At 39.7% G+C, this 15,889-nt stretch overlaps 1 protein-coding gene across 1 annotated transcript; it reads right to left on the bottom strand.

The window, feature by feature from the left end:
- Window positions 1-226: 226 nt before the first annotated feature.
- Window positions 227-15,848, bottom strand: antxr1b (ANTXR cell adhesion molecule 1b). Its single transcript, XM_071536136.1, has 18 exons — window positions 15,694-15,848; window positions 12,732-12,803; window positions 12,498-12,569; window positions 12,280-12,361; window positions 12,121-12,154; window positions 11,731-11,810; window positions 11,380-11,448; window positions 11,168-11,248; window positions 10,984-11,044; window positions 10,612-10,710; window positions 8,971-9,040; window positions 8,089-8,167; window positions 6,221-6,316; window positions 5,838-5,882; window positions 5,308-5,403; window positions 2,781-2,948; window positions 1,459-1,539; window positions 227-622 (listed from the first exon to the last, which is right to left on the bottom strand). Exons 1-18 carry the CDS (start codon window positions 15,846-15,848, stop codon window positions 227-229), a joined length of 1,836 nt encoding a protein of 611 aa, XP_071392237.1.
- Between the last annotated feature and the right edge of the window lie 41 nt (window positions 15,849-15,889).

Here is a 15,889-nt window from a genome sequence, read left to right as displayed (position 1 = left end):
GGCATGTCGCAGGAGCTCATTGGCATGTGTTCCTCACTTAATTGTTGACATTCTCACTGTCCAGGTGTTGTCGCCTCGGCTCCAGCCTTAATGACAACAATATTACCCTGTCACCTTTCTTCTTATTATGCTTGAAAATGTTGTTTAATAGAGTTAAAGGCACAGTGGAAAGTTCCTTTCAGGCATCTCCACTGATTGTGGGTAAATCCTATGACTCCTCAAGATGCTAATAAGTGGGACGTGGGGGAGGCCGTGATGGAGGCGGAGCTCTACAAGGGGGCGGGCCTTGAGGCGGAGGGGGTAGAGAGCCAGTTGGGGAAGGGGGTGTGGGGGAGCAGAAGGGGGGTGGGGTCGGTGGGGCAGGGACAGGGCTCATATTAGTCGGGGGCAGAGCTCTGTTTGGCGGTGGGGTGTAAGGAGGAGTGGTACCAGAAGGGGGAGGAGTGGACGGCAGCGGGGGGAGCGTCGAAGTTGGCGAGGGGGGCAAATGCGAGAAGTCGCCCTGAGAGGGAGGACAGTTGTAACTGTGAGGCAGAGTGTAGATGGGTGTGGAGGGATGGTTGTAGATTGGATAGCGAGGAGCAGAGTAGGATTTTCCACGGGTGAAGTTAATGCATCTTCCCTGTAATGAGGAGAAATAATGTTAGTTCAACACATAAATTTAGTTAATTGTTAATCACAGGTCGTCGTTTTATGAGCTCACTGTTGTTATGAATATGACTGCAATGCAAAATGTGCAAAAATCCTCCTGTCAAGACAAGAAACTGCAGTGAAAATCCTCCGCTGTGAAAATAGCTGAAAAAGCTGTGGCACAGCCGTTGTTTGGCAGGTTTAGTCGGGTAGCGCTTTCAGTAGATGGAAAGAGGAAATGCCTGTGTTAGTCCTGTTAGTGAGTGTCATGGAAGAAAACAGCATTCCTGCCAAGCCAGCCATGCTGGAGTTAGGAGCTGGAGGAGGCAGGTATCATCTACTCTTAATGGCTTCTGCAGACAAGAGCATTCCTCAAGGCCCAGGACGATATTAGAGCTTGCTTAATAATGACCTTTGTCTACACACTATGTCACTTGGGGGCTCGCTTGCAGCCACTTTGTCTGCCTATTCTTATGATTAGGTGCAGCTGTGACTTTTTTAAATTGTCAGTTCATGAAATAAATTTAATGTTATTCAGATAAGATTTCAGTTCTGTTTCTACTGTGTTCTTTGATCCGGAGCCTGAGGCCGCAGCTCCAGACTTTCCTTCTGTTCTTTTCCAGAGGTCATGAATTTTTACTGAAAAATGTAAAAGGTCTTCCTGCCAAAAGCTGACATAGTGAGTTCACAATCTTACTAATTGCTTTCATTTGAATGCTTGTGCCCGTTTGTCCTACAACAGCAAGGGACTAATTCTGTGTCTCATTAATCCATAAAAGAAGTAAGTATAGATTCACACCCTGGCTTCACATCACGCTTTTGTCTCACCTTGTCTCCAGGATGGGGTCGCATCACAGACACTCTGTCGTAGCCTTTCCTCAGGAACACACACAGAGCGTCCAGCTTGCCCTAAGATGATAAGAGATGACCTTACAATTTAGGAAATGTGTTGTGCAAAGGATCACCAGTTAGGACAAGGAGATTAACCTCATCTGTAACACTTTAGATTAGGGAACACATATTAACTATTAATAAATTGCTTATTAACATGCATATTAGTAGCGTATTGGTTCATTATTAGTCATTACAAACCACTTATTAGCACCTTATTCTGCACTATTGTGTTCTACAAGTATACCCCTTTAACTATGGGTTTTCCCTCAATAGCTGCCTAATTAGTGCTATTAGCAGTCAGTAAGGAAGTTGTTGCACACTAATTGGGCTCTTAATATGCTTTGCTCAGTATGTGACTTATAAGGTGCTAGTGCTACATATTATTGAGGGAAATTATTAAGCTACTGAGAAAAAACGCACAGTTAATAATTAATGTGTGTTCCCTAATCTAAATTGTTACCACGTCATTTGTATGCATCCACAAGCAGTGCAGCAATAATTATCATTAAATAGATTCCACTTAAGTTTAAGCACATAGCTGTGAAACAGGGCTTGTCTGTTTATTTATCTTTCCCCATTTGCCCTATCTGGCTAACTTTCTGCTCCGCTGTCTTTCTTGCCTTCCACTGCCTTTGTACAAGAATGATGATGCATTTCCTAAGAAGCTCTGTCCCATACTAATGTACTGTATGGAGAAAGACAGATAAATGGAAAAAGAATGTATTTTGTTAGGAATAGCACCAGCTCAACAGATTCCATATCCAGGGGTTAGCTCAGTTCGCGTCTGGTTCTTATTACCGTCAATCCAGCTGACTAATACGTTAGGAAACAAATTTCATTAACTATTTCCTGGTAACACATGGTTCACAGGAACACTGGAAACTGAACATTATTTTAAGTTATGATGGATAGATAGTATCATGAGAAAGAGGCCTACAGCGCAATAAATGGTTTTAGTGCATCTGGAATAGGCATCATATGTTACATGTGTTAACATTATGTGGATGAAACCCTGTGTCTTAAAATATATCTGATGACACAGAAACACTGACATAAACATTCTGCAGCTTTTTGAATACTACAGCCAAATCCGTGTCAGTGATGTGATTATATAACCAATAAAAAGTGCTGAATGGTTAAAATAAGTAAAATAAAAACAGAAATTGCAGAGTGACATGCACAGATTCCCGTAAGTCCTGTAAGTGAAAGGTTTATCACTGTAATTGATTAATTCATCATCTGATTAACTTCTGCACCTTGATAGGGGAATACCACTTTTGGGGGCGGATGGGTTTGTGCATGCCGCTGTAGAAGGCTCGTGGCGGAGCCAGGTCAAACTCTTCTTCAGGCATCACAACCCGGGCATTTTTGGCTTTCTCCAGTTTGGCCCCCTCTTCAGTGGAGCCTTTATCTCCCCAATGGACCTGAACAGAAACAGCAGTTGTCAACACTGTGCTGCAATCAGTGATCTATAGGACACATTCAATTGTGGTCAAAAGGGTCATTTTTTAGGTGATGTTGAAAAATCTTCCATTATGCCTATTTAAACACTGGGAAAAAATACTGATGAATCAACAATGGTATTTGCTCATTACATTTTCAGCATTGAAATCCAGATATTTAATCAATACTATAACAACATTAAGCACATTAAGGGCATCCATGGACATTACTTGAGCATGTGACAGTTTGTTAGAGTCTGTTAGTTTGTTAGAGTCACAAATGCAAATGTGTTTTGGTCATCAGATATACCAAAGACTAGAAAATCAGGCATAACACATTTACTGGTGTTAATAAGTGCATGTTCATTCTTATCTGTTGTCAACGATTTGATTCTTTTCCCAACTTTCTTGCATTATTTTTACTCTTTCCAGGTGCCTTTAGCATGTCTACATCGTTTTTAATTCAAAGGCCAGTCCAGTTATTTTTGGAATGGGATACACTACAGAAGTTGGCTCTCTTGCCACTAATTTTAATTGTTGTGTGTAATTGTGTGTAATTGTTTTGAGTGTAGTGAACTTTCCTTAATATGCTCAAAGGATAAGATTTGGGAGGTGCTGCACTTTGTTGTATTCGTCTTTCAAAATTCAGCAAGTGATGCACTCTCCAGGGCAGTCTGCCATTTTAAGAATTTGTTTGTTGTAATATTGTTTTTTTTTTCCACAACCTTTTCAGAGAATATTTCACTAAACCCATTGCTTTTTTTTCAAGACTTTGCTTCCAACAAAATTACCTAAATTCTTGCAGAGCAACTAAAAATCCTGAAGCAAATGTCAAGAGTGATCAAAAGAGAAATCAGTGATATCAAATCGGCCTTGGAAGTTCTTCATGGTGCAGAACTTCATTACTCAGATGGATCCTGTAGCTGCTGCCACTGACAAGCAATGACAGCTTTAGTGAAGCTGTCTATCAAAATATGGTAATGAATTTCATAATCTGTGTAAACACGTACATTTATCTTGACTTGTACAAACTTTCCAAACCTCAGTTTGGAAACAGTCCACTCTACTGAGACTGCACTCCTTGATGAAGTCACTGAAGCGCTTCACACTTCAGAGTGGCTTCGTTATCAGTGGCTCCCATCTTAGACCTGTCTGTCAATTTTTATAATGTTTTGATACTTTTCTTGCCATTGCTGTACTGCTAGCTCCACCCTCCTCTGAAACACAGATTGAAGTGTTGATCTCTGCTCTTCCAACCCTCAGTCACCACTGACAGCACCATAACTTCTCCTGAACAGACTGCCAAGAATCCTTGACACCCAACTGCTGTGTTACATCCACAACACAATCTTGCAGGTTTGCACTCTAAAACATCAGACAAGGAAAGAAACAAATCAGACATAGACAGCAGAAACTTAGCCTAGGTCCTTGTCCAAGCTCCGATCATCTCCCGTCTGAACTACTGTGCTGTAAATCCGTCCTGGCCGGGGCCCCGGTGTACTGCCTTAACTACAACTTATCCAGAAGCTCACTAAATTCACCTCCTCCTGCACTCCCTCCACTGCCTCACTGTGGCTGCTTTTATCAAACTCAGATATGATGCTGCCACACAGCTGGACATGCTACAGCAACACACTCTGCACTCTGCTTCTACCACTAGTGAACTCACTCAACTCAACTCTCCCTCCTGGCTCCTCAACTGTGGAATAGTCTTTCTAACCCAGTCAGGACTAATCACGAGTCACTCCCTGTCTTCCAGCATAAAGAAATGCTTCACTTCCTCCTCTCCCCTATAGTCCTGCTCTACTTGCATCTGATCTCACTCCTGTCTTCTAAAAAATATCCACAGCTTTATCAAGTACTTCTCTATTATGCATGAATATTGTAGGGATGCAGGGATATTTGTTACACCTATTCAGTACATTCTAGGAAGCCCTTCTATTAATTGAGTTTTGTGCTTGTTCTCAGTGTAAATTACTCTGTAAGAGTAAATGCCTAAAATATAAAGCTGGCCTCCAGTTTTTATTGGATTGGTAGGGAAAGAAAGAAGCCCATCTGGAAGACTACAATGTAGGCTGCATGCTTACTTTGCTTACCTTCCCTTTAATTTCCATCACTCTAGTGTGTTTACTCTGATGTCGATGTTTTTGAATTTGACTTGTTCTTTATCACTCAACTATAAGTCTTTATCCTCTTGTCGTCAAAGGAAGGGATCCAAATCTGGGATATTAATTGAATAAGAATTGAATTTATACTATGTAAGATGCTGTAATTTTAAGGTACAATCATCGTGGATTCAGTACCTCTGCCTGCTATCTGGATTGTCATTCTCTGTGTTTACCTCCATTCTCTTGATGCCCCCGACTCCACGGCCTCCGTAGTACGAGGCGTCCACTGTGGGCCATCGTTTCTTTGGGTATCCATCCTCGTCTTCATCCTAGAGAAGAAGGAAAACTTGTCATAGAAGACAACACTCGAGTCAAGCAAGTGGATGAGGCTATAGCTGCACAGTAGAGGTGTTGTACAGAACAATATCATGATCAAGTGTCAGCAGCACATATTGGAAATGTTGACATCACCTTATTATATGCAACATAAAATCATGGTTATTTCCCTAAACAGTGGTGTCTGCCACATATGAGGTTAAATTTTACCACCTAAACTAATGAATACTGAGGGACTTAATCTCAAAATTGATCTCAATATTTATCTTATACCATATTATCTTTATAAAGGTAATTTGGCACAGTTTTAATAGGATGGATCTGGTAAGTGTAGTATTTGTTGTTGGTTTGTTTTAAACAAGTTGAAATCCTTTTATATCCTTTTATATCCTTTTGTGATTCCATTGTGAAGAGCAAATACACTTACAGAGCTGTCCTCAATCACTGGAGGAGGAGGAGGCTCATGAATGACCTGTGAGGATGAAAAAGGAAGATGCAAGCCTCAAAAGATGATTAATTTGTCATAAACATAAAACCCATATATTCTATTATTTCTTCAGCTTGCTGTAATTGTGAACTGTATCACATCAAATCGCTTATTAGACCAATATCTACACAAGTTATTAAACAAAGCACTGTACTTCCACAGGGCACAGAGAAATAACATGGATAATGTGACTGAGAAAATGACCGTCATTGATATAATCCACATTTCAAAGTGTTCAGGCCCAACTCGGCCAAAGTTGCCATTGCATGTTGTTTACACTAAGACCCATATAGTCTTCTGAGGATCCAAGATGGCTGGCTTACCACAGTGCAGCAGAGAGGCCAGAACCACCACAGCAGCGCCACCATCAGCAGTAGAAGAAGAATGAGCAGAGCTATGGCCACAAAGGTCCCATCAGACTAGAGGGGGAAATAAACATGTGACATCTACTGTTAGTTGTGTTTACTAATTATTACAGTCTGAGAAGTGTGACATACAGGTGGTGGACAAGATAACGGAAACACCACATGAAAAGGACTGACTTTGAAGTAACTAAATCGCAATCACAAAGGCAGCTACACAGTGAAGTCATATTAAGTTGAATGCCAATTAGTAGCATGTGTTATTTTTTTTTATTTTTTTTTAAGTTCTCAGTCTGAGTTCCAAAGAGGCTATATGCTTGCTGCCTGAATGCAGATACACAGTCACAAAAACTGGAAACTTATTTTATCAGAGAACATCCTTAAAAATCACAAAAAAAACATTTAACAGCATTATTGCTAAACATTACAAAACTACAGCCTTAAAATGCCCACAGAATTGAATCAACAACTTTGTGACACAGTGTCAACAATCTGTGCAACAAATCTGTGCAACAAAAACTGTGCACAAGATGCATAACCTGGTGTAAGGAGCACAGAACCTGGACCCCTGAGCATTGTATTGTGGTCTGATGAATTCATCTCTCACCTTTCCTACATCCAGAAAGGTTTACATTTGGAGAAATCCAAATCCAGAGTGGCTATTGCCACTTAACATGGTGGTGGGTCTATAATGGTATGGTCAGCTATCTTGTAGGAGTCAATAGATCCGACAATTGGTCTGCATGGTTGTATAATGGCCAAGGAATATGAGGAGGTCCATGACCAGGTCCATGGCCAGGTACAAGACAAGTGCAGATACTGTTTCCTCACATTGTATCTATATTCCTAAATGTTAATGCTCCCTTATACACTGCTAAACAGATTCAAGAGTGGTTTCATGAGGACCAGAATAAAGTCAAATGCCTTCCATAGCCCAGTTACCAGATCTAAACATCATTGAACTTTTATGGGAAATTCTGGAGCGCTGACTGACGTAGATTTCCACTCCTTCATCCTTCAAAGAACTGGAGGTTTTCCTTCTTGAAAAATGGTCCAATATCCCACTGCACACAGTTCAGGACTTGTATAACAGCATTCAAAGTTGTTCTGAAGGCAAAGGGAGGCCCCACTCTCTATTAGTTACTTGTTATTCATTCTATGACCTTCTCAGAATAGTGTGACAGCTCTCTTTTGTTTCTAGATCAAACTGGGACTGGGTTAGATAGCTGGGCCGTGTTTGGGCAGCCAGTCCCTGGGTTGCTCTTATCTAGTATGTCTTGACTAGGTCATCTTGTGGGACAGTTTATTGTTTTTTAAAAACATATTAACTTAATCTTCCCATTGGAAGTATTTCTGTAGAGTCAAATCCATATATATTCAATGTGTAACAGATATTTGTTTCCTGATCTTGGAGCAAGAAAGGATGAGGAACAGGTGGAGTTTTTGCAAAAGCAACCAAGAGGCTTTGTTCACATTTGTTTGGATACAGAAAATTCTTTCCTTTCATCCATTTCTTTCATCCATCCAAGCCTCTTGTGGTGTATGTCCCAATGTGGACAGGGTTTAGGGTGTCTGCATATCCTGGATCTGTTATCAATGCTCTTGGCTTCACCATCAATGACTGCAAGAGTCACCTATCAAGTTCTAGTAGTGAATCCTCTGCTTCTGACCAGTCATAGAATGATGCTACTGATCTGGCACCCAGTACCGATAATGTGGTCAGTTTTGTCCAGAGAAGTCCAAAGAGAAGTTGGTAGAACACTTTTATCTCTAAGCTTAAGTGGTGGAGTTCAGTTTCTTAGTCCTGTCTTGTTTCATATTGTACTTACACAACTGACTGCAGTGATTGTGACGGAGCTCGATATGAAGCTCAGGCCGTTATTCATGCTGACGTGCAGCGTGGCAGACCTGTTGGGAGCAAGAGAGTAACAGAGATGGTACATTGGCTGACACCTAGACGCTAAACACATGCTTGAGTTGGCATTGTCAAACACATCTGCTGGTTTAAATAAAAAAGAACGCAATCAGTTGAAGTACTGGCAGATCACCTAATACATGTTGATTGTTCCAGGTAAATGAAAAATTATTTTAAAAAAATACACAAATACTGTATTTGCTGTTTCTAATTTACGTGGAAATCCTACAAGATTAAAATGTAAGGGTCCTGAGTTTGTCATGCATAGTTTTTGAGAATTGTTTTTCTTCCAGATTGGTTATTATGGTAAGCTATGACTAGGCAATGTTTGTTTTGATCAAAAAACTGAAGGTTGTGATTACAGTTAGGAGGGTGGATGTGTCATGAAATTACTGATATTGGAACCATCTGAGCCAGTCTAACACAAACAGACAGTGATGCTAGCATACCAAGAATGGCGTCCATAGAATGTAAAATGTGTGTATGTTAACAGAAATTGCCAACCAGTAATGCTGGCAGCTCAAGATGATCATATCAAAAATACTATTGGATGCTGCTCAGCTACACACTTTAGCTGTATCGTACTAAGAGTTTTAGTCATGGCCAATCAAGCTCAAATCAGGCGAGGCAGACCCAGGTTTTAATGTTTTTATAATCTGAGCTTCTTACGGGTAATCTACATCTAAATCTAAACCAAGGTCTTGGTTTATTTAAATCTGACAATATCTGAAGCAAACTGGCATTGTGACATGAACACAAAGCCACAAACAGAAATTCAATTAGTTTAGTCACTTACGTTCCCTCTTCTTCCAAAACAGGAGCTGGGCACAGCAGGTAGGTGTCTCTCACCACCAGTGGTCTTTTCACTGTGGGATTAGAATTAAGATGACAGAACCATTTGCATCACGGTAAACTGTAATAATGTGACACTAAAAGTATATCAAGTAGATTGCAAGGTAACTCAATCACATTGTTTGTGCACATCTAATGGTGAAAAAGAAAGTAAAGTGATGCAATACAGGGACAATTCTGTGCTACTTTTCTCTCTACCAGTCCAGAAACCTTCAGAAATCTCAACCCCAAAATATTCTTTGTTATTAGATTCCTGGACTTCCTATCCTTATGGAAAATGAAGCAAATGAAGGGCGATTGTGGTTTATTTACCCTGGCTGAGTGAGTGTCTAGTGTGTGCAGAGACAGAACTCGCCGTTGATGAGATCCACATTCCCCTTAGACATCTGAGAAGCCTTAAGTGCTATACCAGCTGATTCAAAGCTAAGGACGATGGTGCTGATGGTTTTGGGGAGGACAGGGATTTAAATCATTGTGAGCCACAAAGAAATCCTCTCCCCCACCCATCCCCATTCTTGTGGCCAAAACAAACTTGGCTCGATGATGTAAATGGTTCCTGAGTGGAACGCAGAAAACTGCTGCTATTCTATACTGTTCATAATGGTTGGATGGATTTGACATTATGTTTGGGTGCTGACTGCAAAACTTACAATGTTCTTATCTTCTAAGAGCTGCAATATAGTGTGCAGTGGATGGAAGATATACTGTATGTCATGCATGTAACAATCACACTCAAATGCCCTTATTTCTGATAGGTAGATAGATACTTTATTGTTCTTCAAGAGGAAATTTTCTTTTCGTAGTCTGCACACGAAAGAACAGTTGATTAGAAATATGGGAAACAATAAAGAACAGTAAAACTAGACATTAATAGTTCACAGGACACAGACATGTAGACATGTTGCCACTAGAGATATGGAAAGAAAAGCAGTCTGTGATGTTATGAGACAGTTTGCTCAGGGAATTGATGGCAGAGGGAACAAAGCCTCTGCTGAAGCAAGCTTCTTTACAGATCCAGGATCTGTATCTGCAGCCAGATGGGAGAAGGGTGAAACATGGTTTGAGGGGGTGTTCAGGATCACGTGCTACAGTGAGTAGTTTACAAGTAACAGTGTTTTTGTTGAGGTCTGTGAGGTTGGGAGTGGAAAGTCCAGTGATGTTAGGGCCTGTGTTTGATTTTGAAGGGTTTGTTCCTGTTAGTGAAGGAGCAGGTGGAGCAGCAGAGGAGAACAGGCTCTATGATGTTTATTGTCCAGGATGATTTTAAGATATTTGAAGCTCTCCACCATCTAAACTGCCTTGCCACTGATGATGGTGAGGGGGTTGCAGGGGGTGCAGGGCAGGCTGGGGGAGCCAAAGAGCAGTTCTTATATTTTTTATGACAATTTGGTGAAACGTTTGGTGATAATTCAGTCAGCTTAGTGTAAAGATGTTTAAACAAAGACACCAAACAAAGTAAGATAGACATTTATTATCACTATTCATTATAATTTAAGTGAAACACTGACTGTCTGGAAAAGACCACTAGACTACAAAAGCCATAGGCCTAAATGAAAACTGTTGGACTAAGTGTGATGGTACTCACTCAGAGTTACTGTGTCATTGATGCGGAAGCTGCAGAGAACCTTCTGCACGTCCCGGGCATGAAGGAAGCCGTTCCCTTTGACGACAACCTGGAAGGATTCTACAGTGGGATGAGACAAAGTCAGTAAAACTGACCAATGATGTCATTTTCTCCTTGTAGTATGTAATCCACATTTTCAAAAGGAGTTTAGACATAACAAGGACTTAATATTAGAATATTATAGATTTGAGATATTCATCAATGGAATATGATTGGAACAATATATGTCATATACAGTAATATTATATTAAAACATAAATTGTGAATGTATTACAGTGTCAATGCATAGTATATGTTTTTGTGTTTTTCTCCTGTGGTGTGTGCCTCTCTTACCTCCTTCACAGATGCTAGACGGCTCTACAGCGAGAATCTCAATGCATGATCTCTTCAGGATCTGAGATGGGTAATGATAATATAAAAAGCTGAGTTAAAGGCACATGGAATAATATGATGGGCTGTGATGGGTCTGAAATAGGCTTTTTGTAACATATCTGTAGAGTTTTACAATCCTGCATACCGAGCCGATGACGCCTTGCAGTGCTTGAAAGCCATCGTTCACAGGGAAGACATGGTCCTTGCTGTCAGCTATTGTTGAAAGCTGTCAAGAAATGTGAATAATTGTTTGATCATTTCATACAATAATTTACATCCATCTATCTATCCATCCATCCATCCATCCATCCATCCATCCATCCATCCATCAGTTCATTGGTTGATTGTTTGATTTACTTGGGTTTCATTGAAGTCTTTTACTCCCACACAGTACACCGTGGCGCCCAACTGGCGAGCTCTGCTGGCCTGATTTGAAACGAGGCAAAAGACAAAAAACAACTTGCCTCAAGTTCTGCAATACTATGTTATTGTCAGGAATATCAAGTGACATAATAGGGGCAAAAATATAGAATATGTTGCATTATGTCATGATGATGAATACTGAAAAACACCATTATTGGCTTTTGGGTGAGAGCAGAAATTAATTCTGTATTGATGAATGACTAAAAGTGCTTCTATATCCTTAAAATAAATGTTAACACTTTAACCTCTAATTTTATTGTAGTGCCCAATAGGTTCTCATCTCACCTCTCTTTCTGCCAGGTCAAACTGATTCTCCCTCAGTTCACCGTCCGTCAGGGCAATGATAACACTGGCTGTCCGGTAACCTGACAGGAAAATGAACAAAACATATTCGCTGTTCAAAAACAGCGAAACAAAAGCATTCTCACTGAGATCATTCTTGTTGTGATTGCATTTCTTTTTATATTAATTTACATGATCATTTAGAAAAAATAGTTTTGACATAAGTACCATGTGATGGGAAGTGCAGCTGTAGTTTCTGTTGTTGTTTCTTATTTTATATGATGATTCTTCTGTGCATTTGAATTGAGGTCTGATGAATGAATATAGAAGCCTCTGGCAGTAGAAAGCATGATTAAGTGTAAAAAAGAAATGGAAAAAAAATATTCCACTCACCATCTCCAGTCCCATAGTATATTTGTTCACTGGCCTAAGAGAAAAAAAGAGGTTTTGACTTCAACAGCTATAAATTTAAATGGACCTCATTTAAGGGGTTTGATGCCATACTGTTGGGTAAGAGGGATCGTTTTCACATTGACTTAACAGATGACTTACTTTCTGGAGGCCTTTGTCCATGAAGGTGTCTCCGCCTGGCTGTACCATGCGTAGCTCCTCAAGCCCAGCCCGAATCTTCTCTCTGAAATACATTGACGCATTTTGGAACATTAGAACAAAAATGGATATGATCGCAATGGGATGGCACAGCAAACAAAGCAAACAAAGTAAATCATAAAGGCGTTTTGAATTTAACTGTGCGTATGTGGCTTTCTTACCTGTCTTCAGTTAGTTTCATGAGGATCCTGCCTTCTGTTGAAAATACAATAAAGGACATCCGCAGCTGAGGACTTGAGAGAGGAATAGAGGACAGTGGAGATGACTGTCATGTTTATAAGATTTGAATCCAAAAGGATTTTGTTTACATTCCATTATTTTAGCCATTATTGTAGGCCATTTACTCTTTAAATCCTAACTGTGTCTGTTTAAGTTGGCAGCCACTGTGCACCTACCTGATAAACTTGTGAGCCAGGTGATCAACAAAGTAAAATATCTCATTCCAGTGATGTTGCACACTGCCAGACCTAAGAGGAAGATTGCAGAGATGACAATTAATGTAAGGACAAATAGATTTTTGAGTCTTGTTCACTGTGGGAAATGTAATAAGATAGCAGTGGCAATCCTTCTAGGCCAAGGTCTTGGATTAATTTCTCTTCCATGCCCCCACTAAGCATACACACTTTCATTTCATGACTCCTTTGAGAACTGTTGGACCCAAACAATCAAACAAAACACATGGGATGTAACTAGAAAAACACTGTACATCTAGTCAATAAGAGAAAATACTGAAATACTGCAAACACTAAAAGCCTAGTTCAGGCTGCTGTATGACATTATATGATCAAGGATTAATTCACTGTAGCATCACATCTACATAAATATAATCTACTGACCATAGAAGCAACATTTTTGCAGGTGGTTAAATGCACTGTCATTGTAAGTCAAATCAGTGAGGGTTCAGGGTTACAAACAACGTACAACAATGTGCTACGATAGTGTGTTTCATCAGCTAAACCGATATTCCTTTTCAAATTCTTCATATGCAATATGCTATATTAATATACATATGCTATATTAAAATCTGATGATACATTATATAGCCATATTGTTTTGTACATTTCTAGTGCCAATATGTCTGTTGTGTGTGCTGTAAACTGTCAATTGCATTACTGTTCTTTAGTGTTACATGTACAAGCTGAAGAAACAAATTTCTTCTTGGAGGAGAATAAAGTATGTATGTACAGTATGTATGCATGCATACATGTATGTATGTATGTATGTAATGCATGCAAGTAATGCATGCATGCATGTATCTGTCTATCATAATGAAACCTCACATAGAGGTTCTATGAGTCTTAGTCTTTGTGTTATAATCTGAATGATTATGCTGTTTTCACAATTGTTGTTTTGTTGTTTTCACCTACACTGTTTTTTTGGTGTCAGTTTGAAAATGTCTTCCCTGAAGTTGTTTAAATAATCAAATAATGTCAAAATGGAAAGCAGTAATCAAAATGAGGTCAGTAGTGATTTGATCTTGGACAAATCAGAGAGTCTTAGATGTGGATCAAGCTGTAGTGCCACGTTCTTTGCTTGCATGAGCTCAACACCAGGCCAATTCCTGATTTTGCAGCAGGTGCAGAATCAACAAAAGATTCAACAAAAGAATCCACGGAAAATCTAAGGGGAAGTCAACAATTAAACAGCGTTGTGAGGTAAATATGCATAACCTCTAAAGCCTCTTCTCGCTCTGCACTGCCTCTCTTCTTCTCCTTCCCTTATGTTTCCATTTATGCTGTGATATGAGTCCCAGTGCAGAGACAGACAGCCAAAAACTCAGAATTTTTGGAACATCTGGCTCTAATGGAGAAAGGGTTGTACAGACACAAGCATAGAGAGCTGAAGTCGGGACTAGATGTGGTTTGCTCCCATCAGTTTATCATGGCTAGGATTTGACAAGAGCAATCCCTGCAGTGCACTATATCAAGACAAGCAAATGCGTAAACACACTGCAGATTAAGTTATTGTAATTGTGTAAACACAATGTCTGTCAATAGTCACAACTTTTAAGTTATTCATACATCTCAGTTGCAAAAATCAGCTACCATAGCTGGTATTTTTCAACAATATATCCACAGCTCTTCAAGAGAGAGGGCAAGTCAGGGAAACTGCAATGTTTATCCTACTTCAGTACCAACAGAACATCACCATGAGCTAAGAAACAACAACACACTGACACGTGGCTCATGAGAAAACAATCAAAATGGAGGAAATACAGCACTAAATATTGCCGACACATCAAAATTATCTAGGTCAACTGGATTTGTTTTTTTATGGAGTATATTCCAAAAAATAATGTCCCTGTGTACTGCATGGACCTGATCAAAAGCTTCAAATGAGCTTTATGACAGATTCATGAATGGCCTAATTCAACCCTCATGTTAGTCGCCACAAAGCATCAATTCTCCCTGCAGTTAGACTCTACAAGCACCAATGTTTATTGAATAAAATGGCATATTATTGCAAGACTATTGCTTTACTTTAATTTATGTTTCAAAAATTGGAAACCGAGGGAGTTGTTAAAATAAAGCGTAAGATACTCTGCATGTCACCACAACATCATGGTCATTAGATCCTGTCAGTTAGAGTCAGATGTGTTTGATGGGTGACTGAAAGAGTGTGTCTCTACTGTGACTGCTTTGTTTTGTTTTTAAAACTTCACCTAGCTTGCTTTTATAATTCAACTTCTAGCACACCTATCTCTCTAACGCATCTTATGCTAAAAGAGCTGCACAGGTGACATTTTTAAACATAGAGAATCATACTGAGTTGCTAAGAATGCATCATTATTTTCTGATTATCTTACCATTAGTTACCATTTTTGTGTCCCTTCAAGTAAAGCAAAGCATCATACTGAGTTGTTACTAGGAATGCATCATTACTTCGGATGATGATGCATTCCCTAATAACAACTCAGGATGCACTACTTTACTTGAGGGGACACAAAAATAGTAACTAATATGGGGGTAATAAGGAAGTAATGATTTGTTATTGTTTACATGCCATTTAGTACCTTATTCAGAGCTAATCAGGAACAATACATTAAGTAAGTGGTCATTATGTGCATTCACAGATATCCAGGAACTAATCATTAGATACTGGTTCATTAACATGGTATCTAAGAGTCTGTTCTTAAGTAAATTGTCATTATGAACTATATAGTACTTGATTCAGTCATTCAGGAACTCCCTGTTAACTATTCGTTAACTAGCAGTTTGTTCCTGATTTGTTCCTTACTCGTTCCTTGACACACGTTTTTGTGTATCTTATTGTAAAGTGTTACCACAAACTTACATGGAGACATGCAACAATCTTCAAATGGCTTACTGTCATACACTGTAAGAGTGGAAAACTCACTTGTCCAAAACAAAGTAGAGGTCAAATCCTCCGTAGCAGGAAGACCCAGCCTCTCTCCTGCCATGGATCTGTCCTGCACTGCCGGCCACCAGGACCAGCACCAGCATGCCCAGCTCCACACCAAGCAGGGCCTGCCTGCACCAGCACTGGGACATCACCCTAACTTTAAGAGCGAGCAGTAACTCAAACTAAGATA

This window comes from Centroberyx affinis, unplaced genomic scaffold (assembly GCF_046629955.1).
Source record: "Centroberyx affinis isolate AG114_WGS23_722 - 3 ecotype Tasmania unplaced genomic scaffold, CSIRO-AGI_Caff_v1 ptg002832l_1, whole genome shotgun sequence".
Taxonomy (NCBI): domain Eukaryota; kingdom Metazoa; phylum Chordata; class Actinopteri; order Beryciformes; family Berycidae; genus Centroberyx; species Centroberyx affinis.
The sequence above is the reverse complement of the archived record's forward strand: the minus strand, read 5'-3'. Positions and strand labels throughout refer to the sequence as shown.

Coding starts and splice junctions, on each gene's coding strand:
- antxr1b (XM_071536136.1), bottom strand. CDS start 15,848: ATGTCCCAGTGCTGGTGCAGGCAGGCCCTGCTTGGTGTGGAGCTGGGC. Junction 10,711..10,983: donor GTCTAGCATCTGTGAAGGAG/GTAAGAGAGGCA, acceptor ATCCCACTGTAG/AATCCTTCCAGGTTGTCGTC. Junction 6,317..8,088: donor CAATCACTGCAGTCAGTTGT/GTAAGTACAATA, acceptor TTCCCCCTCTAG/TCTGATGGGACCTTTGTGGC.